Source organism: Empidonax traillii, unplaced genomic scaffold, assembly GCF_003031625.1.
Source record: "Empidonax traillii isolate 1590-97213 ecotype Southwest subspecies unplaced genomic scaffold, ASM303162v1 scaffold187:size1931383, whole genome shotgun sequence".
Taxonomy (NCBI): Eukaryota; Metazoa; Chordata; class Aves; order Passeriformes; family Tyrannidae; genus Empidonax; species Empidonax traillii.
The window spans coordinates 1,805,523-1,831,444 of record NW_020955380.1 but is presented as its reverse complement, the minus strand read 5'-3'; the positions used below and the strand labels follow the sequence as shown (position 1 = coordinate 1,831,444).

The 25,922-nt window shown below is 39.9% G+C and overlaps 2 protein-coding genes across 2 annotated transcripts in view; one reads left to right on the top strand and one right to left on the bottom strand.

The window, feature by feature from the left end:
- CENPP (centromere protein P) overlaps positions 1-25,922 on the top strand; it is a 118,761-nt gene that overhangs the window by 78,678 nt on the left and 14,161 nt on the right. The window lies entirely within an intron of this gene.
- On the bottom strand, positions 601-17,559 carry ECM2 (extracellular matrix protein 2). Its single transcript, XM_027886447.1, has 10 exons — positions 17,276-17,559; positions 13,750-14,057; positions 9,151-9,339; positions 7,324-7,800; positions 6,913-7,028; positions 5,352-5,487; positions 3,956-4,113; positions 3,481-3,620; positions 2,121-2,447; positions 601-1,565 (listed from the first exon to the last, which is right to left on the bottom strand). The coding sequence occupies exons 2-10, from the start codon at positions 14,030-14,032 to the stop codon at positions 1,358-1,360; spliced, it is 2,034 nt and encodes a 677-aa protein (XP_027742248.1). The 5' UTR covers positions 14,033-14,057; positions 17,276-17,559; the 3' UTR covers positions 601-1,357.

Genomic DNA, 25,922 nt, shown 5'->3' with positions numbered 1-25,922 from the left:
TAAGGCATTTCATCCACTGTTCTGATCTGCTCTGAAGAGGAAATGGTTAGAGAGCACACCTACAGGAGGGAAGAAAACAGAGGGCTTTGGGGTGTTTTTTAACTCCTCACAGAACAGCCCAGAGGAAGTGGAAAGTAATTATGTGAAAAATAATAACTGGCCAGTCATCTGTCCCTGTTTCCTACAACCAACCTGCTCTTATGAGGAAGGGCTCAGAATCTAAGAAATATGAAAGGTGGTAGAATTACTTTCATTTTTTATTGACATTTTTCTTTAAAATAAAAATGTCATCTACTTCTTATCAAAATTTTGGCTACTTCAGAGAAAGAATATAATATTAAATTCTGGAGTGGGATATTACAAAAGGTTCTTTTCTATGAACCGAGGCATTAAAAACATTTTCAAGGGCCAGAACCCTTTTCTAAGGAAATAGATCTGTTTGTAAACACTTGCTTTTTATATCTAAAAAGAAATTCATATTGAATGTGTTTCTGAGCCTCCTTTATCAGCATTCTCTTAGTGGTAATTTATGACTGTCTAGAAACGTTCAATTAACTACTAACTGGATACTTTAAGGTTTTGAGAAAGTCTATTTAGTCCAAATCCTGTACAGTATAAAAATCTAACAAACCAACTACAGTACAGATGGATGGGACCTATCACTGTGAGTTGAAAAACAATTTAAAAAAATAATATGTGCTTAGTTTAAATTTTAAAAAAATCCTCATAGAAATTAATTACTCATTCCTATAAGTCATCAGAATCTGTGTTTGAATACAGGAAGTTTTCAGGGTCATCTAAAACAAACAATTGAACTTTTTTTTTTTTGCCTTGAAATTTTAGTTGGAAGAGAACTTATCCCTGCAAAATGTTCGGTAGAAAGTCCAGTAGCTGAGTGGGTCTTAAGAAATTCCCTTCTTGTGTTGCTGGAATTTTTGTAGCTCAAGGACTTTTATCACTATCATTTTTAAAGCTGATGTTTAAAATGTTTTAAATTCGGTTAATCAAATAAGACAGGACCAAGTTGAGGGTTTATAGTTACATTCCTCTTTTCTAAAATCTGATCTTGTGGAGGGCGTTCCTGGGGGCACAGTTTGACCTGCTGGGTTTAAATGGAAAAGTTTTAACAGAAACAAAAATTGATGATGTAACCTTAAGCCTCTATTTTTTTACATTTAATGTTTTTATAATGAAGCAATATGAAGGAAAAACACTACTACTTTGCTCCAGTATATAATACACAGCATCTTATTTATAGTAGTAGAACTAAGCAGACCTGTGACTGGCAGAGAATAAATAAAGCCGTGTTTCTGGAGATGGGGGGGTCGCAGTGCAGAACTGGGAGGGGGGGTGGCTGTTATTTGCTCTTCTGTGGCTTAAGGACAACACTGCAATAGGATCTTATGCATGAAAATGAGTGTGGGGAGAGCTTTCTTGTGTTGATGTAGTTGTTTTCAAGGTGGACGTGTTCCAAACGTGAATCTTCACTGTCCTCCTCTTCCTCCTCCTCCTCGCTGTCGCTGTGGCTGATGCGAGTCCTGCAGATGCGCTCGGGGGGCACCGTCCTGGGACACAGGGGGAGAGACTGTGTTATAATTATTCCAGATAACCCTCAATGTCGTCATTTCATTGTTGAGTTGCTCTTTATTTTGATATTTGAATATACTAATTTAATAAGTAAATGTATTTGAATATACTAATTTAATAACTAAAAACAGCACAGAGGCATCGGAGAGCAGAGCTGGGCCTGGCTGGAACCTGCTCTTCCAGTTATTTTGGAATCCTTTGGGCTCTGCTCCAAGAGCACAGAAAGCTGGTGCTTGCTGTGCCTGTCAAAGTGTAGCTGCCCCAGGGGACGTGGCCCAAGCACTTTTACAGCTTAATTTCTTGGAGAGAAGTGTTGTGCCACATCTTTGGGAGCATTTTCAACACTCTAAGGGAGGGTGAGGTCTTACTTTTATCATATTGAGAAATATTGCAGAGGAAAACTCAGGATTTAGGTCTTCCTTCAGAAAATCTTCAAATAAATATTTACTTTAAAGTAGCAAACTCCTAAAGCAAAGGGTGTCTTCTGGCGTTTATTTCAATGCCATTAACCTAACGAAGAGCTTGGAAATTACCTTATTTTATTATTGTTCAGTCTCAGAAAACGCAGCTTTCTCATTTCATCAATTCCAAACGGCACAGCCTTAAGTTCATTGTGATCCAAGAACAGCTCCCTCAGGGAGTGATATGCCCCAAAAAACGACACCGGGTCAATGCCATCGTCGGTGAGTTTGTTAAAGGACAGGTAGAGATACTCCAGCCCCGGCTTCATGTGGCCAAACACATAACCTGGGATTCTTTCAATCTGGTTTCCTATCAGTACCAGGTGTAGCAAAGATTTTGGCAGGTAGGAGGGAACGTGATAGAGTTTATTGTAAGAGAGATCGATCGATTCCAAGTTCCTGCATTAAAGGAGGGGAAAAAAAAAAAAAAAGGGCTGAAAACGCTCTGCCCCCCATTGGTAATGCTTGATGGGGTTAGGAGGGAACTGAATTTCCAAGGGAAATTTGTTCCTGTTACTGGAACAGGATGCATTATGTGGAACGTGCTCATGTGTAATTACTCTGGGAACAGAAGGAATTGAAGTCGTGAATTAACAATCAAGCACAATGGTTTTGTTGATGGGAAGAGCTCCTCAGTAATGAGGACAGAGGGGGCTGAACTGGGGAATCTCGAGGGACTAATTTGTGTTTGCTGAAAAACACGTAATGAGCTTGGGACTTCAGTCATTATCCCATTAACGGGGAGTTTTCAACTTTGCTCTAAAGCCCATTTGAAATGGAATTGTTTTGTGAATGAATCATCCCCACAGTGCTTCACTTCCAGGGATGAGAGATGCTGTCAGTAGTCACAGAGTGGTTTTTCCCAGAATGAGGAATTTACACATCCAGGGATCAGCTGGCAGGACTGCAGTGCCAGATCAGGCCACGTACCCTCTGTGGTTTAGCAAATAATTTACCGGGAGGATCAAAAGCAGCAGCATCTTTTACTCCTTGCATTCTCATTACTTGCTCTGCTTGTATTCTACTCATAGACAATGCATGGTCATCTCTTCATCTTATTTACTTTTATAATTTTTAATCTAATGGGAAATAAGGCTAGGACAGTATTAAATTATTTTTAAATTACCTGGGGGATAATTGTGTATCAATACCAAATTATAATATAATTCCATGGAGTATTATTTATAATTGATGTTCACTTTTTTAATGGATGGTCAGAAAAAATATTATCTTTTCATTTGACAGCTTACTGTATACCTTCTAGATTATACAATTAGGAAAAAGCAATTAAAACAAATTGGCTAAGGAAAACAAACAAATCGAAGGATGAGTCTAAGTTAAAAATAATGAAGTGCAAATATTTATTTTGTTATCTGACCCACTAGTAACAGAGAAAAATAAAGTAAATGTCTTTTAAATGGTTGCTACTTACTCTTGGTTTATCCAGGCCAAAGGTGCTATCCTGTGCTCTTCCAATTGGTTGTGCTTTAGCCCAATGACATTGATGTTTCTCGTGTGGTTAAAGCAAATTTCTGACACTTCTTCAATTTGATTATTTTCGAGATACAACTCCTGTAAGCGCATTTGGGAAGAAAATTTGTGAGATCAAAATATATACCGGTTTTCCCATTCCTAATTCAAAATATAGCTGTTGCCTGCCCTCCACATTCCTTGGAATATCTGCTAATTCCTGAATCCAAACCAGAGGCAGTTTGGAGCTGGAGTGGGACCTTCAGGAACACAATTTTTCAAAGCAGTTGTTTTGTTTTCTCGTTAGTGAGAATGCAGATTGCTTTGAAAGGTCAAGTAGAAAAGGAATTGTATCTTTTGGGGTCTTTTTTCATTTGGTAGGTCTTTTTGGGTTTTGGTTGGTAGGTGTTTTTTTGGTTGTTTTGTTTTCTTTTTACCTCCAGAGTGGCAGGAAGACCTTGTGGAATAATCCTAAATTTATTTCTTCCCAGTCGCAAATAGCAAAGACTTTTCAAAGGATAAAAGGCCAAAGGACTGACATTTGCTTCACTAAGTTTATTTCCTTCTAATTCCAGAGTGACCAAGTTCTTTAAACCTGGGGAGAGAAAGTTGGTGTTTCTGTTAGTTAATTCTGTTAATGCCACCTTGAGTGCTGATAAAATGCACTTCCATAACGTACAAGTGCTAAACATTACTCAAAGGAGTTCACAGCAATGAAAAATGTGGTGAAGGGATTCCATTATCTCATAATCGTAGAATTATCTTGTTTATAACTTTGTAGAGCTTTGGAGATGGAGCACAGCTTTATTTATAGTTTCCTCTCCCAGTTGGGTTGGAAAGGGCGGCAGCTGCAGCCCTTGGACAGTGCTCCCATTTTTCCTGGTTGTGCAGCTGATGTGCAGGGCCCTGTGTGGGTGCTGACCTTTGTGCAGCTGCCCAGGGATCCCCACGGGGCTCCACTCACTGAGGGGACAATGGGAATGTTCTCTTCCCTCGGGCTCATGTGCTGAGAGCCCCCAGTGGATTATCCTGTTCCTCCTCCTCAGCATCCAAGTGCAGGGCACGGGGAAAATCAGCGCTGGTCAGTGCATGTTACCAGGAAACATCATTTCATAATAATATGTTTCTCATTCACAAATAATCCCAAATAACTTCCTTTTCACAGAAGGCTTGTATTGTTCCTCCTGACGGTGCAGTTTGGGCATTTTGAGCTAAAAGGCTCCTGCAGCCCTTGGGCTGAGTTTTCCGTCTTTAAGTTGCTCCAGAGTGAGCTGTGGCACTAAACTGATCCAGTTTAGATGGGACCCTGTTGGCAGGAGATCAAAGGATAAAAACCTCCATCCAATTACAACATGCATAGTCCCCTTTCTTTTCTCTTTCTTTTTTTTTTTTCCTCTCAGCCCATGTTTAACTTGGCTTAGAGTGATCGTGGTGAACTCCAATTATATTCTGCCTCATTTTTTCACACAGATCAAATTCCATTCACTTTAATGCAATTTAAAAATAATTAATATATTTTCACCACACAGGAAACCATCAGGTCACAGATCAGGAGAGTAGGTATCTTCAACATATTTCAAATCCATCTCTACTTGGTAGCCTTAAATATAAACTTATCTGGGAGAGAAGCAGTTGCATAAGAAGGGAAAATGTAATTTTAAAAGACTCCATCATGCAAATGTTTCAGCTTTTATTGCCTTTTGAACACAGGGCATTTTAAAGCCAACAATTACTTTTCTGCCTGTATATCAAATGGGATGCATTTGATTGAACACTCTCCTTTTCAAATTCATTTTAATCATTTCATATGATCAGTATTAGTTTTCTAAATACCTTTTAAGCCATCTTCATCAATGGCATGAAGGTGGTTGTCGTTTATTTTGATTTCTTCCAAAGTTGATGGCAGTTCAGAGGGAATATGGACCAGCAGATTTCCATCCAAATACAAACGTTTTAGCTTTTTCAGGATCTTAATCATAGGGATGAAGAAGAAAACTTAGATTATCCAAGTGCAAAATATATAGTTAAATATGCAGTGTAATCATAGTTAAGATTCTCTTGCACATGTGGTTTTTTGAAGATTTTCAGCAGCAGTGCACTGGCATCCATTAATTAATTAATTAATTCTAATGAATTGGTTTCTTTCTGCTAAATATAAATAACTGTGCCAGTTAATGCCATGTGTGACTGGAAGGGTTTGACTGAGTACATCAGCTCCCACACCATCACTGTTTGCATCATTGCTGCTCCCTGTGAGCCATGCAGGCATCAAAATGGGCTTCAAAATGCAAACATTTATAAAGAACGTGTTTCTAACTCTTCATTTGTGGGCAAAGCGATGCTTTTCTGTCTGCCAGCGAATTTACTCAGGCAGAAGGGCAGCAACCGTTTCAGTAACTGAGGATTTTTGTGACTGAAGCCAGCTTAAAAAATTGGCATGAGGAATTATCCCAGCTTCGTTGTGAGAGGAACACATCAGGGTCGTGCAGTGGGAGCATTTCTCGAGGACATGGTGGGGCTTCAGCAGTGGGTCCAGCAAAGCCTGGGGATAAAAGCTTCACTACAATTTATTTCACTCTTGAGGCACCTTGCTGCTCTGTCTGTGGCATCCTCTTTGATGTCATAGGAAGTGAAGCCCTTTGAAATCAGCCCAGCCTGTTGCTGTTACAGGGAGGGAGGTGCTGGGCACAGTCCTGCAAGAGCACTGACTGCACGTGGCAGGGAACAAAATTAGACTCATACTGTGATAATCCAATTTGTTATTGCCTTTTGTATTCATCTTGCCTGACAAAGCAAGGCCTCAATGCCTGACTTCCACACCTCAGTTACCACCTGGACATACCTGCTCTGGGAGGAATTATTATGGGGTTATTCTGTCTTCAGGTGAGGAATATGTAGGTGGGCTTGAATATCCTGTTGTCATGTACATTCCCTTGGCTAGGAAAAGGCTGAATATAGAAAGGCTTTGGACTGTTTAATGAGAAAGCTGTTCTTTGAATAAGCAGCTGTGCTTGAAAGTTTCTCATTAATGTAATGAGAAAGAGGATACATAAATTTGCAAGTGTTGAATCTGAGTAATCCGAGCATGTTCAATGGAATTGGAGCCCTTCAATGCTGAAATCTCTCAATGGCAATTGATGAAATATCCAAAAATTGTCTATCTTGTTGTTTAACAATTAATATGTGGTGAATTTCATTTATTAATTCCTAGATATTCTTGATTATGATGAGAAATTTATTGGAGTCGCCAGGTTTAACTGTACTGTAATTATAGAATAGTTAGTTACTTGTAAGAGGTGCAAACTGGTTTAGGTCCATAAACTGAAAAGCAGGAAAAACGTTCCTTTGAAGCAGTAATTAGTGAGAGGATGGTAGAAGAGTTAAGCTTTCTTACTTTGAATGCTTTTGGACCTATGCCAGGAGAGGTGATGTTATTTTTACTCAGATCAATCCATTCCAAGTTAGGTACCCCATTGAATGCTTCGTCTGAGATCGTGGTGATGCTGTTTCCTAGGACAGAATTCAGGACAAAAGTCTGAGTTATGAAATGCAGTCTGCATCTGAGCTGTGTAATATTGTACCTGGAAAATACGTTACAGAAATAGTTGTGTACAGTAACTGTGTGAGATATGTTCATATAACATTAGTAAGCGTATCTAGCATTTTTAATTTACTGCTTTGGAGAAAAAGTCAGTAGGATACATTTTGATGATAAGGAGCAAAAAAGAATTACAGTTCTATTGACTGCACTTGAGTGTGAATAATGTTATGGAAGTCATGCAAAGTAGACCCATTAATTAATTACCTGCGAGGTCTAAACTTGTTAGATCTGGATCTGAGATTGGTGGGATTTGTGTGAGTTTGGCATTAGTGCAGCTTACTGTGGTGTCCGAGGTGGAACATCCAGATGGCAAAGGAGGAGCTTCCACGGGTGGAACAGGAATTGGGAAATGAGCTGGAATTGGGAAAGGACCATCATCTTCATCACTTTCATGATGCAGTTCTTCTTCTGCAGCTCCTGTTCTTGGGTTGGGCTTCTTGCCTCTGCGATGGCCTTTGTGCTTCTGGCGATTTCTTTTGCCTTTCCTTTTTCTTTTCTTTTCACCCTTCCTATGACCCTCTTTAATCTCTGTCACTTCTGTTGGAAGCAGTTCATCCTTTCCAGTTTGAGTCCGTGCTGATGGCAAAACACTGGTGTTATCAAGGTCAGTGGGTTCTGGAGAGTCACCAGACATCTCACTGATGTCATCCAGTGAAATAATACTTGAATCCAAAGAGGAACCTGAGCAGAGCAGTGAGAACATAAAAAAAAAAAAAAAAAAAAAAAAAAAAAAAAAAAAAAAAAAAAAAAAAAAAAAAAAAAAAAAAAAAAAAAAAAAAAAAAAAAAAAAAAAAAAAAAAAAAAAAAAAAAAAAAAAAAAAAAAAAAAAAAAAAAAAAAAAAACAAAAAAACCAAAACAACACAAAAGAGTCTGGTAATAAAATAAAATTAGTGAACATTGTTTCCCACATATAGGAAAAATATAAAATATTTCTCTTAGAATGTGGTTTGAAAGAAAGAAAATGTGGTCTTAGATTGCTGCTTGACAGAAGAGAAATACTTCACTGAGAACTGGTTGAGCCAACCCTACAGAACAGTTTGTACACAGGTGTGATTTATGGCAGCTCCAGAAAGAAGGGGGGAAAATTAATATAGCCTTCATTATCTTCCTTTCTGACCTAATATTAGTTAGTTTTTTGTGTTGAGGGAGGTGTCTAAAGAGGAAAAATCGTATTTCTGAGAGTGGGAGGTAATTTGGATAAAATTGACAAAGGTTGAGGCTTGTTCTCTGCAAGGGACTGCCAGGTGAGGAGTTGGCTGCAGGTGGGGATCTCACCAGGGAGATGCATTAACTCCATTACCAAGATGCAGTATTTACTTGCATAATGGGGCAATTCTAATAAAGGGAGTTTAATTGTTTGAATCAACACGACTTCTAGTTGTGCAGTTAATTCCTGTGGTGTCTCAGAGTATTTCAGTGTCACATGCACACACCCACGAGGCTAAATAGCATTATTATGGTAAGAGCAGGTTGAGTTCAGTACTTTGCAGACATAAGATACTGGCAGTGGGGGAAGGAAATCACATTTCACCTCCATCTCCTCCATTCCTTCTCTTTTTAAAATTACTAATTTTATTTAAATGTTCATAGAGAAGCAAGATCATAGTTCTGTTGCTCCTCTGGTGAGTTGACTTTCTTATCTTGATTTATATCAAATAGGTTCGTGTTTTTACACTCCTGGCAGAGATTGGCCTGTCTGGATGTCTAATACATTAACAATCACCAGTAGTTATTGATTGATCCTTTGTAAATGGAAGGGGTAGAGAAAATAGAAGGTGTTATTTCTTCATACATTTACACAATTTTGTAAAGGCAAGAGGGAAGAAGCAGAAAGGAGGAAATAAAAATTGCTGTTGCATGCTTAACATCTTGTATTTAAATGTTATATCAAACTCATCTAAGAACCAGTGTACTCTGAGTAGAAAAGATGAAGACCTGCTCTTACCATGTAATTCAGGACAATGTGTACCTCGTAACCTCTGACATCATTAAATGTAGTTTTAAAATAGTAAACAGGTGGTGTTCCATACCAGTCTCAGAGCAAACTGGGCAGCATTCCCCTTCAGGTATGATGGTGTGGGGGCATTTCAAGGGGTGGCACATGGCTGTGTCACAGATCACCTCTCCCTTGGAGCACAGGCAGGTGACGCAGGGCTTGGGCGACCAGACGGCCTTGTCGAACATGATCATCCCGTTGGCCGTGCACTGCCCCTTCCTCCCTGGGGACAGAACAGGGGCAGCTGGGGTCAAACAGCTCAGACTGACAGCAAACCAACACTCAAAACTTGGGAAGGAAGCGCTGCTGCTGAGGGGCTTTGGCAAAGCAGCTCCTCTTTCCTCCCCACCCTTCGGAGGAATCCCAGATCTCGGTGGAAGTTGGGCACAGTTGAGAAAGAAGCAAGTTTTCCTTGTAGTTAAAAGAAGTCATGCAGAACTGGAATATTTTTACAGGCCTCCTCCTCCTGTTTCTCTGTTGTTCACTGGGCATCTTTTCTTGCACCTTGCACATTAAGTAAGAAAGTTTTGTTAAGGCTTTGTGGAACCAGGAAAGTAACAATATTCAAGTTACAGCAACTCTTCATAGGCTTGATGGAAGTCAAGTCCATTCTGGGATGACTGGTGGGATGGCAAACATCTCCCCTCCCCTGTAATTTCCTTTATCTGAAACTGTTTACTAGGAAAGTAGCAGACTAGAACAACTTGTGCTAATAAATACCTACCTCCAAAGTTTCTGGGCATGAATCTACAAAAAAGGAGTTTTCCCCAGGTTACCAGTTAAAATTTTCAGCAAGAAATGTAAATTCCTTTTGTAAGCTCTACCCAAATATTCAGTAGGCAAGACATTTGGAGAGTGTAAAGACTTGGGAAGGAAACTAATCCCAGTCCCTTTCCTTCCAGTGGTGGAGTTTACCCAGCAAAGGTTTCCCTGGGTGGTTCTCACCCCCACTCCAGGGTAAACATTGCACTTTAGCACAGTGCTTTTCTTTTTGGTCTTTGAGACAAGGACAGCCCAGGCTGAGATTCTTCATCCCATGCAGATCTTCCTATTTTTGAGTGCACCTCTAAGTGTGGTGAGAATCTGAACTCCTTCCCTACCTTTCCTTTTCCTCTCTAATTACCCTGAGAATGCATTGCTGAGGTTTTGTTTCAAGCTGAAAACCCATTTCTAAGTTACTTTGTACCTCCCTCAATATAGAGAAAAAAAAAAAAAAAGTCCTCTTTTCCTATTCAGTTTGACTTCCTTCTTCAGATGAAGGTTGTGTAGTGCCCTGGAAAAGCCTTATCTGAATTTGCATACCATGAGACTTTCATTTGTGATAGCCCAGTTGTCTTTGGAGGGGTTGTTGGCAGGGTTTGTTTTCCCCCACTCCACCCTGGTTGTTCAGTTTTAGGAAGAGTATTCAGGATAGCCTGGAAATGTCCTTGCAAGATTATTGTAAATATTAGGTTTGAAGTGGAATTAATATTTGTCTCAAAATGAGGCATTTTGCAAAGTCCTTCAAGGCAGTCCTACTGTCACCTTCATAGCAAAAGTCTTCTTTTGCCCTTGTGTTTAAAGACCATTGGATATGAACCTGTTTCTGGAATAGAAATTAATTATCAGAATCATCCAGTTTGGATGTTCCTCAGTATTCCATATATTTTTTAAAAATGCTTTAATCTAAGTCACTCTCAGGATGGAAAAAGCAGGAAATTAATGTTTTGAACTGTTGCATCTTGTTTTTTTCCGGGGTCTGGGGTATCTGTGCCTCATTTCAACCACGTAAAGTTGTGCTCTAATCAACTCAAACCATGTTAAGTGGAGGAGGAAAGGCCCAGGCCAAGTGTTGGTTGGCTCCAAGTCTCTTGTCACTCTACCCAGGTATTTGTCATCCAGCTGTTTGCTGGATCCTGACTTCTGGTTTTTATGTGCTTGCCAGGAAGCCACAATATTTCTTTTAAATAATTTCCAAAGGAAACACAAAAGGAACGCTGCACTTTCTCATGTTAAACAATAAAACATCAGCTGTTCCAAGAGGAGAACAATCTGGCTCGAGGAGGAAATTCCTCTGGGCTTCCTAAAGTTCTTTAGGTTGTTTTAGCTACCAGACTGCACCTGAAGTTGGTGCAAGTCTGTCTGAATAAGCCATAAAGATGTGAGTTATCAGTTTGGCCTCTGGAGGCTTCTTTAACAACCTCTCTTGAGTTCTGTGCACGGGGGAGTTTCTTTCACTGGCAGGACACAGTTCGTGCTCCAGGGCAAAGAGGCACCTTCTGGTGTGTTCAGAACTGCTCTTTGGCATTGTGGGATCCACAGAAAACCCTGCTGGGACACAATAAAGACTGGGCTGAGAGGCTCCTTACATTGCCTGGCCCCTGAGGAACTTGCCAGGGTGGCACAGGGAGAAGTGGGGGATCAAGAGGTATCAGAAATAGAGCAGCAGTGAACATCCTGTCCTGCTCTGCTGAATGGACAGGCTGCAAAGGACCAACAACTGCAAATGTTGGGGTGAACTGTTTCACTTAATTTAAATATTCACATGATTTTTGCCTGGAGGAAGGAGATGTGTCTGGTTACTGTAAAACCTCCATTTAACTGTTAGTTTTCATTCTGCATAAATCTGTAAATTGGTGGGGTTTTTTTTTTCTTTTTAGGTTACTAAGAGCAAAACAAGTAGCTAAGATAATTGAAATTGAGGTTTGGATTGCATTTTCTTCTATTCTGGAGCATGATTAATAATAGTGCTCTATTATTTAATAGGCTCTGTTTTTTCCAAATCTGACATGAACTTGAAAAAATTTTGAACTTTAAAAGCTAGACTAAAAAATACCTTGTGGTTCAAGTCCTTGGCAGATGTGCACAGGACTTTTAACCTTTGGAAATATGGTGTAAATTCAGCGTGAAGTTCCAAATAAAATGAGTTCAGTGGTTTTAGCTCAGCTTTTGGATGCAAATCCAGATAGAAGAAAACAAGTGGGGTGGGGAGGGGGAAGAGCTGTGCATTATTTCAGCATGACTGATGGTCCTGACAGAGGCACTGGAATATCTTACATGAAGTGTGTGCTACTTTATGTGGTATTTTCCTCTGTTTAATTTTAAAAATATTTTTAAATGAAAGGTTTGACGTTAGTAATGTGTATAATATTGTAATACACACTGGAGATGCCGCAGTCAGGAGTTTTGCCATTAAAATCCCCGACTTTAAAGTACTTTATTTCAAATGGTTCAGCCGTTCTGGAGGTAAGGACTCACAACAAATAGTAATTATCAAGAAAATGTGGCTAAAATGTGTTTGGCCATTTGAGACCTATTAACCTGGTGGACGTGCCTCTTGTGAGGCTTAACTTTGTGCTCATAAAGTAGGTTATTATCACTTGATGCAGATTAGTGGTTATCAGGACATTCTACTTTTTTTCCATGAAGTTCATTAAATTGCATATGATGATTCCACTTAGTGTGTGATCCTTATGTTTATCCATGTCCTTATATTTATTACCTGTGGAGTGGGCACAACCTTGTGTTGAGTCCTCACAACATCCCTTTGTCTTCCTTTCCTTCAACCCTCAAACTTCCTTCTACAAAAAGAAGTGCCGAACATCTCAGTAATTTTCAACTGGTTAATAACTGTGCTCCCAAAATTGAGAAGCACTGATAGTGGTGTTCAGAAGTTGTTATTTTCAGAATGGAGCACTGGTTGTTAAACATAATTTGCTGCTTTGTGAGTCGTAATTGCCCTTTTGTGACGTTGAACATAAAAATCTCAGCATCCTGGAGCGAGAGTTCTGACTTTTCTGTTGCACTGAGGACCAAAGAGACACTTAACAACCATCATTTCTCAATCCCTGACTAGTCTTGTATTCTTTGAGGAGATTTAGAGAGGCCTGACACAATTACTAAGACAGGTTTCAGTAAAGACCAATGAAATGATACTTTTTACCTGTTTGTTTTTGAAGGCATCAAATCCTCTTCCCTACCTCTCCTTCAAAAACCATAAAATGTATATTAGTGCAGCAATGTGAGAACCTCTAGATCACCAAAGAGGCAAATTTTATATAAATCATACTGTTGAACTTCTCTTAAGTAAGTTTGGGTTCTCAATACAGGTGGAGCATAAGAGTGTTCTTGTGTTGAATTATTGGGGTTTTTCTCTCAGTTTTCTAATGCAGGTTTCATGTTGCAATTATTGCTCTGTGTTATCGTTTACAAAGTAAACAATTACTCCTGAAATACTGCATGTAGACATAGTTTGAGTACTGCCTATCAAAAATACAACAAAAAGAATAATAGAACCTAAATTCATTTGAATCGACACTGGTGTTATTGGTGTAATTCCTCAGTGAAATGTTAATTGACTTGGGAGTTATGTCAGACAATAAATTTTTCAAAATAGTCTTCGAGCTTGTTACACATTTGAAGTTACGAAAATATCCCAACCAATTTTTTTATTAGATAAGATCAAACAATAACGCAGGAAAACTGTGGAAAATATTAGTTACCTGGCAAAGCAGGATTCAGCTAAAAAGCCTCATATGCCAAACCACAAAAATTACCGGGAAAGGCCACGGCTCTTTAAAGGGTTTATATGTTTCATTTCAAAACAAGAGAAAAACATGAGGCCACCCCGAGAGCAGAGGGAGTTTGTTGGTACCTGGCAGGACGCTGTAACTGGACTCATGTTCCCCCAGACCCACGAGAGAGTCGAACACTCCCAGCACGCTGTCGTCGATGTTGATGAGGGGGATCCCGGGCACAGCGGGCTCCGGGAGCTCCATCCTTGGCTGCCTCGGGAACCTCTGCCCTTCTGGGGATCCCCTTGCCAGGCGCATCCTCCTGCCCTGCCTGCTGGGAAGGGCACTGGCTCCACTGGCACAAACATCAACGCACAGGGAGACGAGCAGGAAATAATAACACACCAGGGGTGTCGCCTGCATGGCCTCGTGTGTCCCAGAGAGTGTCCTGGAATGGGAAAAAAAAAGAGGAAAATGAGATACCTGCAGAGCTTTTAGGAGTATGGAGGTCGTAGGGCACTTCTCAGAGCAGGTGGAGCAATGCGTGGGAGGAATGGCCAAGCTTCCTTCCCCTGGGAAAGAAATGGCCCTGTGAGGCCTCAAGTCACTAATCTGAATTTTTAGTGGTTCTCTGCCCTCACGGGCAAAAGTCAAACTCAAATAGGTGCTGGCTTTGGGGTTGCATTTGAAGAGGTGGTTTGGATTTGCAGGGCCAGCAGGCATTTGCAATTCCATAGTTGTTACTGCTCCCAGAAAAACACCCTATTTATTTCTGATGTGGTGCCCTAAGTGCTTTTGGTTTGGCATTTCTGTGTAAGGGATTTTTCATCACAGATGAAGAGATGCCTTCCGTTTCTGGCCATCCTCTTCTCCAACAGGACCTGTTTGGCTCTGCAGAGGAGACCTTTGGGAAGTTTGATCACAAGAGTGCCATTCCCCTGTTTTTATTAAGCATAGGCAGTCTAAAAAGGTTGATCTGTAATGGGTTGTGCTCTGCACTGACTTTTTAGCAAAATCAGAACAATTGTGTGTCTTGAGCCTTCTTACGGTCGTGACAGGAAAAATTACATTTACTGTCACCAATAGATGGCATTCCAAAACAGAGCAGCCAGGATTCAGGAGCGTGCAGAGGCAGCACATCCAGCAGGGGATTTGCTGCACCAGCGTGGAAATAGGGCCCTGCACGTCCAGGGCTATCAATGATCTGTCAAAGCTCTGTTGCATGATTCTTCCATGAAGGAAACTCTCTTGGCCTGTGGCCTATTTTGACTGAGACAAATCTTTGTGGCCAAGACAAGGCTTAGAGCATGTCCATGGTTCTTCTCTAAGGAGGCCTTGAGGGGATTAAAAACTGCTTTTTCTTAATGTTCATCAACCTGGCTTTATATTGTCGACTTTATATTTTATAAATACAAGATAGTTCCGTTTCAGGAACTTGAACTGTGGTTTTGCCTGCATCAGATTTTGTGAAAAAGCTTGTTCATCTTGATATTTATATAATAGATCAAGTTTTTGGTACAACTTTTGGTTTTTTGCCTAGCTGTTCTTTAACATAAGACACGATTGATTGCATGTTTTTCATGCTTTCCACAACATAATTCTCTTTTTTTTTTTTTTTTTTTTTTTTTTTTTTTTTTTTTTTTTTTTTTTTTTTTTATTCTCACATTTTTAAAAACGGGAAGTTGGGGGGGAATAAGCTGAAGACAGTATGCATTTTACTTCTTTTTAATATTGTAGTTTCTGGGCTCAACTATTTTAGCTTTAAAACGTTATAGCAAGTCTGGATATTAATTTGCAATTTGAAGGTAATGTTTTTGTTTCCATATGAAGGGGATTTGAGAGATGCAAATGTCTCACACAAATCCTCACAGCGTCTCATGTAAGGGCAGGGTTCTGAAATGAATCCAGCCTCGAGTTTGCTGCTTGCTACCCATCCTAAACCAGTCATTCCAAAATGCCAGATGGACTCTATACTGGGCTTTTATTTACAGAAATCACTGTTAATTAACGTATCAGATAGATGCAGGAGCTTGTGCTTGCTCTGCATTGAAAATGCCTGTTCTTGTTGAGAAAGTGCTCATTTCTGAGCACCTCAGGACAAATGACCTCATGCTTTGGTTTCTAAATTACTCGGTAATGATGGGTTATAAAATTACACAGTAAACTTGTGTTCTCCACAGCTCTGGCCCAGACACACAAAGAGCCCTTGGGGAAAAGGGAATGTAAAAGGAAAAGTCCTGGCCACGTGTGTTCCTTCCGTCGAGTTACTGACATCTCAATTATGGGCACATTTTTCTAGGGGACTTTATAATCACACTGTAGTCACAATGCTGCTGCATTGCAGTTGGGCTTTTTTAATGTTTAACCATTTCTTCCTGTCACCAGAGGCACATAATGGCATGACTGAAATACTTTCCCATTCTCCCTGTATTTTTAAAAGTCAGGAATCATATGGGGTGAATTACATTATGTTTACTGGACAAAAGATGTTTCGCTGTGAGCTTCAATAAAAGGTAAAATTCTATAGTAAATCAAATTATCTTAAAAGTGACACATCTTTTTATAAAATACTTTATAGGTACAAGTTAAAAAAAAAAAAAAAAAAAAAAAACAACTCAAACACAAAACAGCAGAAAATATATATCGTACCCAGCCAAATAATATGTCTTCATACACTAATCCTGTTCATATATGTGAGTTTATATGCTGTGTTTTCACACCAATTTAACTCTTCAGCACTGAAAGCTTGATATTGCTGTTTCCTTTGCATGCAAAATACTGGGCTACTGAGTTCCTTTCTTTGGCCTATTTAACAGGTGTTGTCTCACATTTTAAGGCCCAAATTACGAAAAGGCCCTTCAGGGCACTGGACCTTTCCTGGCCAGGATTGGGATCCTCAGATCATCTATCAGGAATTTATATTTAGTACATGGCCAGCCAATTTTTGATTTGGGGAAAATTCAGCCTATTCCACTTAGGATTTTTGTAATAAATGGTTACATGGTAAAATAAAATTATAGATAGCCAATATAATGCATTTATGATATGTTTGTGTTGTCAGATACACTCAACATGGCTGCATTGCTATACATTTTTTAATTTTACCCCAAATGTTTAATCAGGCACAGTATGTGAAGGCATCTTTATTATCTTTTTTACCATGTGTTCAGTAGTTTGTAGCTTTCAAGATGTTTATCTTCAGTAAGTTCAATATCTGTCCTTTTGCTATTCTGTTAATGAAAATAGTTAATTTCTAAAGGAGAGACCCTTTAGAAATCCCAGAGTATCCGAATTTATGAAATAATCTATTTTTATCTATTCAGTCTGAATTCAAACGTTTCTAAGATGTCAGCGTTATTTCTCATGACACACAGGGGTTAAAGTGCTTTACCAAGGTTTTTCACATCCTCTTTAAATGTATTGCATAGAAATGACTTACATTTAGCCAAAAACCAATTGCACTTTCCATTAGTTTAAGCTGGATGTGCGTGGCAGACATTTAACACAGAACAAGCAGATCAACTCTATCTAGAAAAGCATTTATGTCCAGTACAGCTAAATATTAGAACTCACGTTATTTCACACATATTTGCAAAGTTAACACGAAGTTCAAGCCATTCAACACCATGCTTTAAGCAGTTAATTTAAAATGGAAAACGTTGTTACCTTGTAATCTAACCTAACAGCAGACTCTGCTTGCTGTCATTTAGTCTCCCCGCTGCAAATGAAACAGAACCCCAGTGATATCTTTGAACCAAACAGAGAAACGCTTGGGGTTGTTGAAACATGTGAGATGATTCCTTGAGCTGGGTGTGGAAGAGCTCCTTTCCCTGGGGGCAGACGCTGCTCAGCTCTGTGTGCAGAGGGATCAGCCCGTGCTGGTGCTCGGAGCTGCTCAAACCCCGCTCCAGGCAGAGGAGAAGCAGCACAATGAGCTCGGTCCGGAGGCTGACAAGGCACAGCTGGGAATCCTCTGCCAGCACTTACAGTTGCATAAGGAACGGGAAAGTGGAGTGTTTTCAAAAGAAACAAAGAAAAAAAAAAATGTGTATTTTATTCTGGGTTATGGGTTTAGAGCTTCAGTTTCCAAGTGGCATGGCTTTAATGTAGGTTTATTTAAAAGAATAATACATTTTGGCAAATGTAGCCTTGATGTAAAGACATTTATTAAAGTTAGAACTTTTTTCTATAATTCATATTTTCTTAATCCACTCCTGCCCTTGAAGCCTGTAATCTCTAAGCAGCAAACCTTTCTGTTGAAGTTTTAGCCTGGGAAATGTTTCTTTTGTCCACTCACAGCAATGATTTCACCATAAGTCGCAGCTTATGCATGGAAAATAAAACGACCAAAGCGCTTTCCCTTCATTTTTTTTTTTTTTTCCTTTGTAAGGCTAATTACATCCTGAAACATGATCCTGAAGCACAGCTCTGCAGAGCTGCAGTGAAGTCAGGAATCCAAGGAGGAGAAGTGAGCGTGAGGGAAGGGAGGGGATAAATGTACGTTACCACCAGAGCTCGGTGTGCCAGCAGAGCCTCTTCCTGCGGCCCCAGATGTCCCGTCTGCGGAGTGTCCGGGGGGGATGGCTGGGATGGTGGTTCTGCTGAGCTTCAGAAGTGACAAATTTACCTGGGAGACAGAGTTGTCTGAGCTCTTCTGACATTAAAAATTTGTCGTTTGGTTGAACTCACGCTCTGAGGAATATTTAGACAGATAGTCATGGCCTGGGATAACCATTGAGTTGACCATAATTGTTGGCAGTGTGTGGTGGAAAGATACTGGGAAAACACATTGTCTCTTAAAATAGTCACTCACTTCCTACTGTGCTCTGCTGTGCAAAGGCAAAAGAAGGAATATTAAACTTCTGTAGTTTATCTGGAGCTGTTGAAAAGGAATGGAGACAGTCACCCTCAACAAATGGAGGTGGCACCTGAAATGAGGGCACAGCTCAGGAGCTGTGCTGAAAGCATCGGTCTGTACAGGGCGAGTTGAACAGTTCTTTGAAAGCAAGTGGGGAAAAGAACAGCAAATTAGATCTTCTTGTCAGGGCTGTGCATGTCAGGCGAAAGACTTTATGTGTTTAAACAATGGTGTATTTATTAGACATAAAAGTGACGGCATTCACTTCAGTGGATGTTCAAATGCAGCTTCTTATGCTTCTGGTGCCTTTGTGCATGTGAAGCTCTGGTTCTGTGCATCTGCTTTGGATGTGGCATCTCTGATCATGAATTGTAGATCCTTGAAGCTGGACTTCTTACGTTTTGTCATCTCTGTGATTTTTGAAAGGTCAGTATCTTCCAGCAGCTTTCCAGAGCTGAGAAGGGCACAGTCTTGTCTCTGCTAGATCATACAGTGAAAATCCTAAACCCTCTAAGCAGACTGAAGGATCTCTGAAGGTGTTACTGAGTCTACACCTCTCTTATGAAGACAGGCTGAGAGAGTTGGGCTGTTCAGCCTGAAGAAGAGAAGGCTTTGGAGAGACCTTAGAACCCCTCCCAGTGCTCAAAGGGGCTCCAAGAGAGCTGGAGAGGGACTTGGGACAAGGACTGGAGTGACAGGACAAGGGGGAATGGCCTGAAGCTGAGGAGGGCAGACTTAGATTAGATATTGGGAGGAAATTCTTCCCTGTGAGGGTGGGCAGGCCCTGGCACAGGTTGCCCAGAGAAGCTGTGGCTGCTCCATCCCTGGAAGGGTCCAAGGCCAGTTTGGACAGGGCTTGGAGCAACCTGGGCTAGTGGACGATGTCCCTGCCCATGGCAGGAGGTTGCAATGAGATGATCTTTCAGGTGCCTTCCAACCCAAACCATTCTATGAATCAGTAAGAGTCCTGGAAGCATCACAGTTCTGGTGGTGTCCATGTTTAGCTTTCCTTTTGGGTGCCTTTAAGTCACTTTTCTCCTTTAATATTCAGACCAAAGTGAAGTATCTCCTATATTGTGTCTGGTGCCATTAAAATATCTAAACAAAAACCTGTTGTGCTGAAAAATAAATAATGTCAACTGTTCTCCTTCATCCCTCTAATTACCTGGAGTCAGTGTGGCTGAAATCATCTCTATGGCCCGTTACCAAAAATTCGGCCACGTGAACCCATGACATTTGAAAAGCTGTTGTCTGAGAACGGATATCATCTGCCACCTTTCAATAAGATTTAAATCTATGTATAGTTAATCATTAGATATTGGTTTTAATATTTTTACTTACCTTAAAATCTTCCTGTCGTGATAACTAAAGAGAAAACACTGTGTATTCTGCTAAACCTTTAGGCTGGGATGTCCTTGCAAATGATTTTGGACATGGGGCAGTTTAGGCAGTTTCTGTTTGAGTTGAAAAGCACTGGTGTTTCCTCAGGGATCTAATCCTTGCTGTGTTTATGGGAACAGTTGACTCTGAGAGCAGAGCAAGGTGCCAGCATCTGCTTCATGTGCATGTACTTGGTGCCAGTCTATCCCACATGCACGGCCAGGCACTGGAATGAGCTGTGCAATGGGAATGTCACAGTCTGTTAAGATGCCTTAATGTGGGATGGTCTCCTTTGAGGGAAGAAGAGACAGAGAGTAAGCAGTGACTAATAATGAGAGTAACTTTTTATGACTTTATACCTTAGGGCAAACTGCCACTGTTGGTTCGTGTTTTGAGCAAGGGCCATAGGATGTGAGAAGTGGATGTGGGAGCCTGGCTGGAGCCTCTGGCACGGATTCTTCCTAAAATATAGGCTGATCTCTTTTCCTTAAAGCTTGTTATTTGTAGAGGGACAAGGCTTTCCCTCTTGCTTTGCTGAAATTGTGGAAATTATTCCAAGGGAATCTTCTTCAGTCAAAAAGAGGGAACAGAATTTGGGTTGGCATCGGGCTTGTTTATAGTGGCTACAACAGTTTCTCATAACATCTCTCACTGTACCTATTAGATGACAACCAGTAGTGGCAAAGAGGGTTTTTGAGCAATTCAACACAGTTGAAATAAATTTGTTTTCTCTCTCTTCCTCAAAAGACCTGCTTTTCAGATCTAAATCTCACTTCTGTGGATCCCAGGAGTTAGGGCAGCAACACTTCCTGGACCCCACTCCAGTATAAAGTTATGTTTTTTTAAATTATAGGTATTTTTAGTGATTGTGATCTGTTCACTATTCCTGCTGGAGTTTTCTGATCTGTTGCCACATTAAGCAGAAATGGAATAAAGAATTAGAATCTTTTAAAAGCTATCCTGGGGGAGTGTATAAGAGCAAGTGGGCTTTTTAAGCACGTGCCATATGGATGTTCCTTATGTCCATATTGTGAGCAGAAGGATCCTTCCTTCTGGGATCCCAACAGAACTTGTTCCCCTCAGGGGGTGGTGTAACTATAGCCCTTTGTCCCAAAAAGTTGGATTTCTTAAGTAGTGATGTTCTTGGCACAGAATGGATTGAGGCACAGACTTTAGATAATGTGTGTATATATATATTTATTTTTATATATATATATATATATTCAACTGATTCCCACGGAGTTCTGAAACTACATCCAGCATCAATGTTGTATTGCTCTGCTCTACATCTCTATGTTTGCAGCCATTTCCTGAGACAGCAATATTCAGTAAAACTTGTTTACTTGTGATATCTACCCCTATCTACCCTGTGCTATAGGGGAATACAAGGATATTTGTCAGCTAGCAAATAATATTTTGTGATCTTAAGGAATTGCTATTCCTTTATTCCTTTTCCTCCCTTTTTCCCCTCATTTTCTCATGCCTCCTGTTTTACTCTGTTGTTTACAGAAGGGCTGTGTTGAAGTTGGATCCGTTATTTAATTTATTCCTAAAGCACTGATGGAAATATTATCTTTGTGAGTCAAAAACCACACCCACAGACAGGAATGTAAAGCTATTCCTGCTTTGTTCAGGAATTGGAAGGAAAAGAGACAGCACTGAAAATTACAAGCAGTTCTTTTTTTAACCTTTCAATGAAATAAAAGAGTGGAATGATTTTTTTAAATTGCTTTACTCTTAGTTGTCATGATGGAGCCTTGCAGTTGCTGGCTGGTTTTGATATCAGAGACAAAGCTGGAATCCTAAACTTTGAAATTACTCATGTGGTTTGTTGGTTTTGTTGTGTTTTTTTTTTAAATCAAACACAGGAATTTATAGTTGGAAAAAAATAGCAATGGGGGCAAAAAATTTATAACTTTAAAAGAAAAAGTCGGCACAAAACATGAGATGTGGAATTTGGGATTGGCATTTCTGAAACCTGCAGCAGTTCCTGCATTCCTGGTTGTAATCAGTGGTCACAGATATCCTCAAGGAAAAAAAACATAGGAAAAGAGAAGATGTTGCTGGTAAACCCGAAGAGATTTAAACACAGATTTTCCTCATGTGTTTAAGAATGTTACCAAAACATTGCAAAAGGCATTGGGTACTTCTTTAGGTGGGAATAAGTCTAAAATTGCAATATGAGGTGTTTGTAGCTGGGATCTGTTTACCTAAGAAAGCTTCATTTTCCACTGCAACTGCCTCCCAATTCCAGTTCTTCTCTGCAGTGAATAGAATATCTAAAATATTAGTTCATTGTTCATCCTGATTGGTTCACTATTCAGATTGATTCATTAGCATTAACTTTCTGAGGGCACTAATTATTGCCACAACGTTTCCATTCGCTCCCATGTTCAGTCTGTGGTGGGTTTTTCTCGTGTTTTATCTAAAATGCCAACGAACAGACAGATGGAAGGAATTTGTAAAGCCTTTCTTCAAAGCTACCTGAATTTCGAGGCCAGTGTGCTTCACTTATTGCCTCTAAACATGAGCACTGGTGAAGAAATTCAGTTGAATTTTTAGTATATTGTTGCCTAAAACCTGTTCCCTGTGATGTCCCAAAGCAACTTGCAGCTTTAAACCCCTGGCCAGTAGAAGTATGTAAACATGTAAGATTTCCCCTGTCCTTCTGTCTTTCCTTTCAAATAGAATAACTTCCTTTTTTGGGGGGTTCAAAGGTGACTCTTCCCTGTATTTTGGGCAGTTCCAGTTCAGCCATTTGCTGACTCTTGTTCTTCCAAAATTCTCATCAACTGAGTCCATTTTCTGTGTCTCAAACAGCACAATGGGCTTGGTTTGGGGGCTGGGGCTTCTCTTGTGCCTCTGTTGAGCATCATTACTCATCAGTGATTTTAAAGTTTCTCACTTTTTTGTAAGATAATAATATTTTGCAACAGAAATACAAAAGATGGAGTAATTGGTTTTGTTTGTTTGTTTGTTCTTGCCACAGTTCACAAAATGTTCTCTCTGATCTCTTCTTTACCTGACCTTTGTATAAACCAAAGGCTCTTTCTACAAATACTTTTTGAATTTCTCTAAGGTTATAGACTCGGATCTTTATTTTGGTAACAGCCCGTTGAATTATGGGTATATAAAGCTTTATAAAAGACACAATTCTGAGATTTTCAGAAAAACAAAACAAAACAAAAACACAACCACTACATTACTGGTTTCATCCTGATAAATCTCTTATTGCTCAGAAATACCCTCCGAGAGATTTTCCCTGCAGAATTCTATCATAAAAATAGTTTTCTCGTGTAAGCTACAAAGAATTCAGAATCTTTCAAATTTTGAAGGACACAGCAACCTACCAGAGTGCCATAAGCCTCCTGTATGTTTTCATTCATGTCCTGACATTGCTTCTTATATTCCATTGTTTCCCAGAGGCAAGTACATCATCCCAGACCAAAGGGACAGTGGTTCTCTCTTAAATAAAGAACATACAGAAAATCTGCATTTTAAATATAGGAATATAAATATAGAAAATTGTATCACTTTATCTGTGTGTAAACACTGAAAACAGATTGTTTAGAATTCATTAAAAATAAGAATATGTAATTATTCTAATGATCTTTCCCTATTTGCCCTTTTCATGTGTTCTCCCTTTGCTTGGTCACACTTTCCATGTCTGGGCAAAATGGCCAAAAAAGTGTCCCTATAGAACTTCTCTGTGAAGAGGATGCATCTTTTACTAAACTCCCCTTGATAATGTTGCCATCTTAGATGGTATCAGAAGTGATGGGAGAAAATGAAGAGCTGATCTTCCAGATAAAGCTGTTGGTTTGAGATGTCAGCTGGGACACTGGGTTGGGTTCCTGTGGCTCTCTGCTCATATCAGTTGTTTGGTGTCTCAGATGCTTTCCCATTTTAATTCTGAGTAGGAATTAATAACAGGATGCCTCTCCACTGAGAGACTGTCTCAGGAAGGAGATGTAAACCGAGGACACAAATATTTTGAAGTATTTTAGTCAAAAAGAAGGATTTGTTGGCAGCCAGAGCAAGAAGAATTTGAGGAGAATAACAAAGTTTGCCTGTGGTTTCTTTCTAAATCTAAAAATTAGTTGTCTTTGCCTCTTGATTCATGTTTTTCCCATTACAAACAGTAGCATCAAATGGTTTGTTTGGGTGAATTAGTGGACAATGGCAAAAATTACTTGTACAGCAATTCTGCAGCTCCCAGCGAGAATGTGAAGGGGGGAAATGGCAGAAGATGTGTGTGTGTGTTTGTAGACATATCTAATTTTTAAATGTATCTTTTAATACCATACTGCTATTTTTATGGTTCTAGATATTTATGATTTCACAGTGCGCAAAATTCAGGATTGAGTCCAGGTTGAAAACACCCCATGAAGTGATTAATTATGTTTGCTTTATGATCTGAGCAGCATTTGTGGCCAAAGGAGCTGTGGATTTCCTGATGCTCCAGCACAGTTCCCCCCATGCCATCCTCACAAGGGAAATGTTAAAAATAAATAAAAAACCCCTCTGTTTCAATAGGTTCTGTTATTCTGGCTGACTCTGTGTGTGGTGTATAAACATGTCTTGTTGAAGAAGAACATTGGCGTTGTTTGGGCTTCTCCCAGAGCTCGGGTGGACTTTGCCAATTGACATTTTTAGGACGATTTCTATCTGTTCTTCACATTAAATCCTGTGTGTTCCCTTCCCTTTGCTAACTGGAGGACTCATCAGATTACTGGAAAATGAGTTCTTTTTTGAAACACCGAGTTTTGTTTTCGTGGTACAAGCTGATGATGAGAGGTTTGGGGCCGGGGGGAGAGCGAGAGGGGTTCCCTTGGATCTGGTAATTCCCGTGGTGTCTCCAAGCCCAGCTTCGGTCTCACACAGTCCCCTTGCACAGCCTGGGGCTCTTTGTTTTGAAACCAAGTTATTTCTTTTGGAAAATGACAATCTGGGTAAAAAAAATCAATCCCTGCAGAACTGAGATCCTGTTTAATTGCAGGAGGAAGGACATCCAAGTTTTCTGTTCATGTTTTACCCAAAAACTCAGCCCAGCCCGGTTCCTACCAGAGCTTCTTCCTCACAGAGGTGCTGCAGCCTCTGGCACTGCTGCTTGGAGAGCAGCTCCCCATGGGAGCTGAGCAGGGGTTTGGAGCTCTGAGCGTTTCCCTTTCCCCAGGGTCGGTGCTCAGGTGCTTTGGGAAGCCTCAGGGAATGTCCCTCCCCTGCAGGAGCTCCACTGAAAGGTGTGACAATAATGCTGGAGGTCCTTGTTTGTCAGGGTGGGAATTGCTGGGGTATAGAAAGTGGAGTAATGAGTGTGAGATGAGATGGACCATGTTTATGGACACAGTATTTGTGTACAGTAACACTGATTTATTATTTCCCTGGCGGGTTGGAGTGTGTTTGCAGCAGCTCTGAGTGTGATTAAATTATTTCCTCTTTATCAGTTGCTCATTTTCTGTTTTGAAACATTTTGCCTCTTCTGCACTGCTCTGTTCATAATCCATTTACAAGCACATCAGTTGTGAGGTAACTTGAGTTTTAAGTGCTTAAGTATCTGGAATACTTTGATTGCCTTTTTTCGTTTTGTGAGTGAATTTTTAAAAGACTGAGTTTGCTAAAACTGACTCAAAGCTTTGCCATAAAAAAGTCCAATGACTTGCAAGGGAGTACAAGGTGTTTTTTAATTAGTAAGTGTTAAAAAAGCTTGATTACAACAAATCATATTTTAGCATAAGAATCATCAGTTTACCAGATCTTTGAATGGTGTCATGAGTTAAAATTACACTAGTCTAAAATATAATATTATTATATATAATATATAATATTATTATATTTTAGAGCAGACTTTGATGTCTAACTCTTTAGGATTTGGACACTGTGATCTTTCTGGGTCCCTTCCAACTCAGGATATTCTATTATTCTATGACTTATTTGCTACTTTTTCTTTATCTCATGGCCTTTACTTCTGTTACACAATGTGAGTTGTACAAGGGCGAATAAACCAATTTTGTTGGGACATTTTATTTTACATTCACAAGGAGTGCTTTGGTAACTGAACATTAGGGTATTTTT

Bases quoted from the DNA above. Each gene is read 5' to 3' on its own strand.
- ECM2 (XM_027886447.1), bottom strand. From the start codon at position 14,032: ATGCAGGCGACACCCCTGGTGTGTTATTATTTCCTGCTCGTCTCCCTG. The intron at 9,340-13,749 runs GTACCAACAAAC...TTCTGTCCCCAG, and splicing joins CAGTTACAGCGTCCTGCCAG to GGAGGAAGGGGCAGTGCACG. The intron at 5,488-6,912 runs GTAAGAAAGCTT...CCTATGATTAAG, and splicing joins TAGGTCCAAAAGCATTCAAA to ATCCTGAAAAAGCTAAAACG.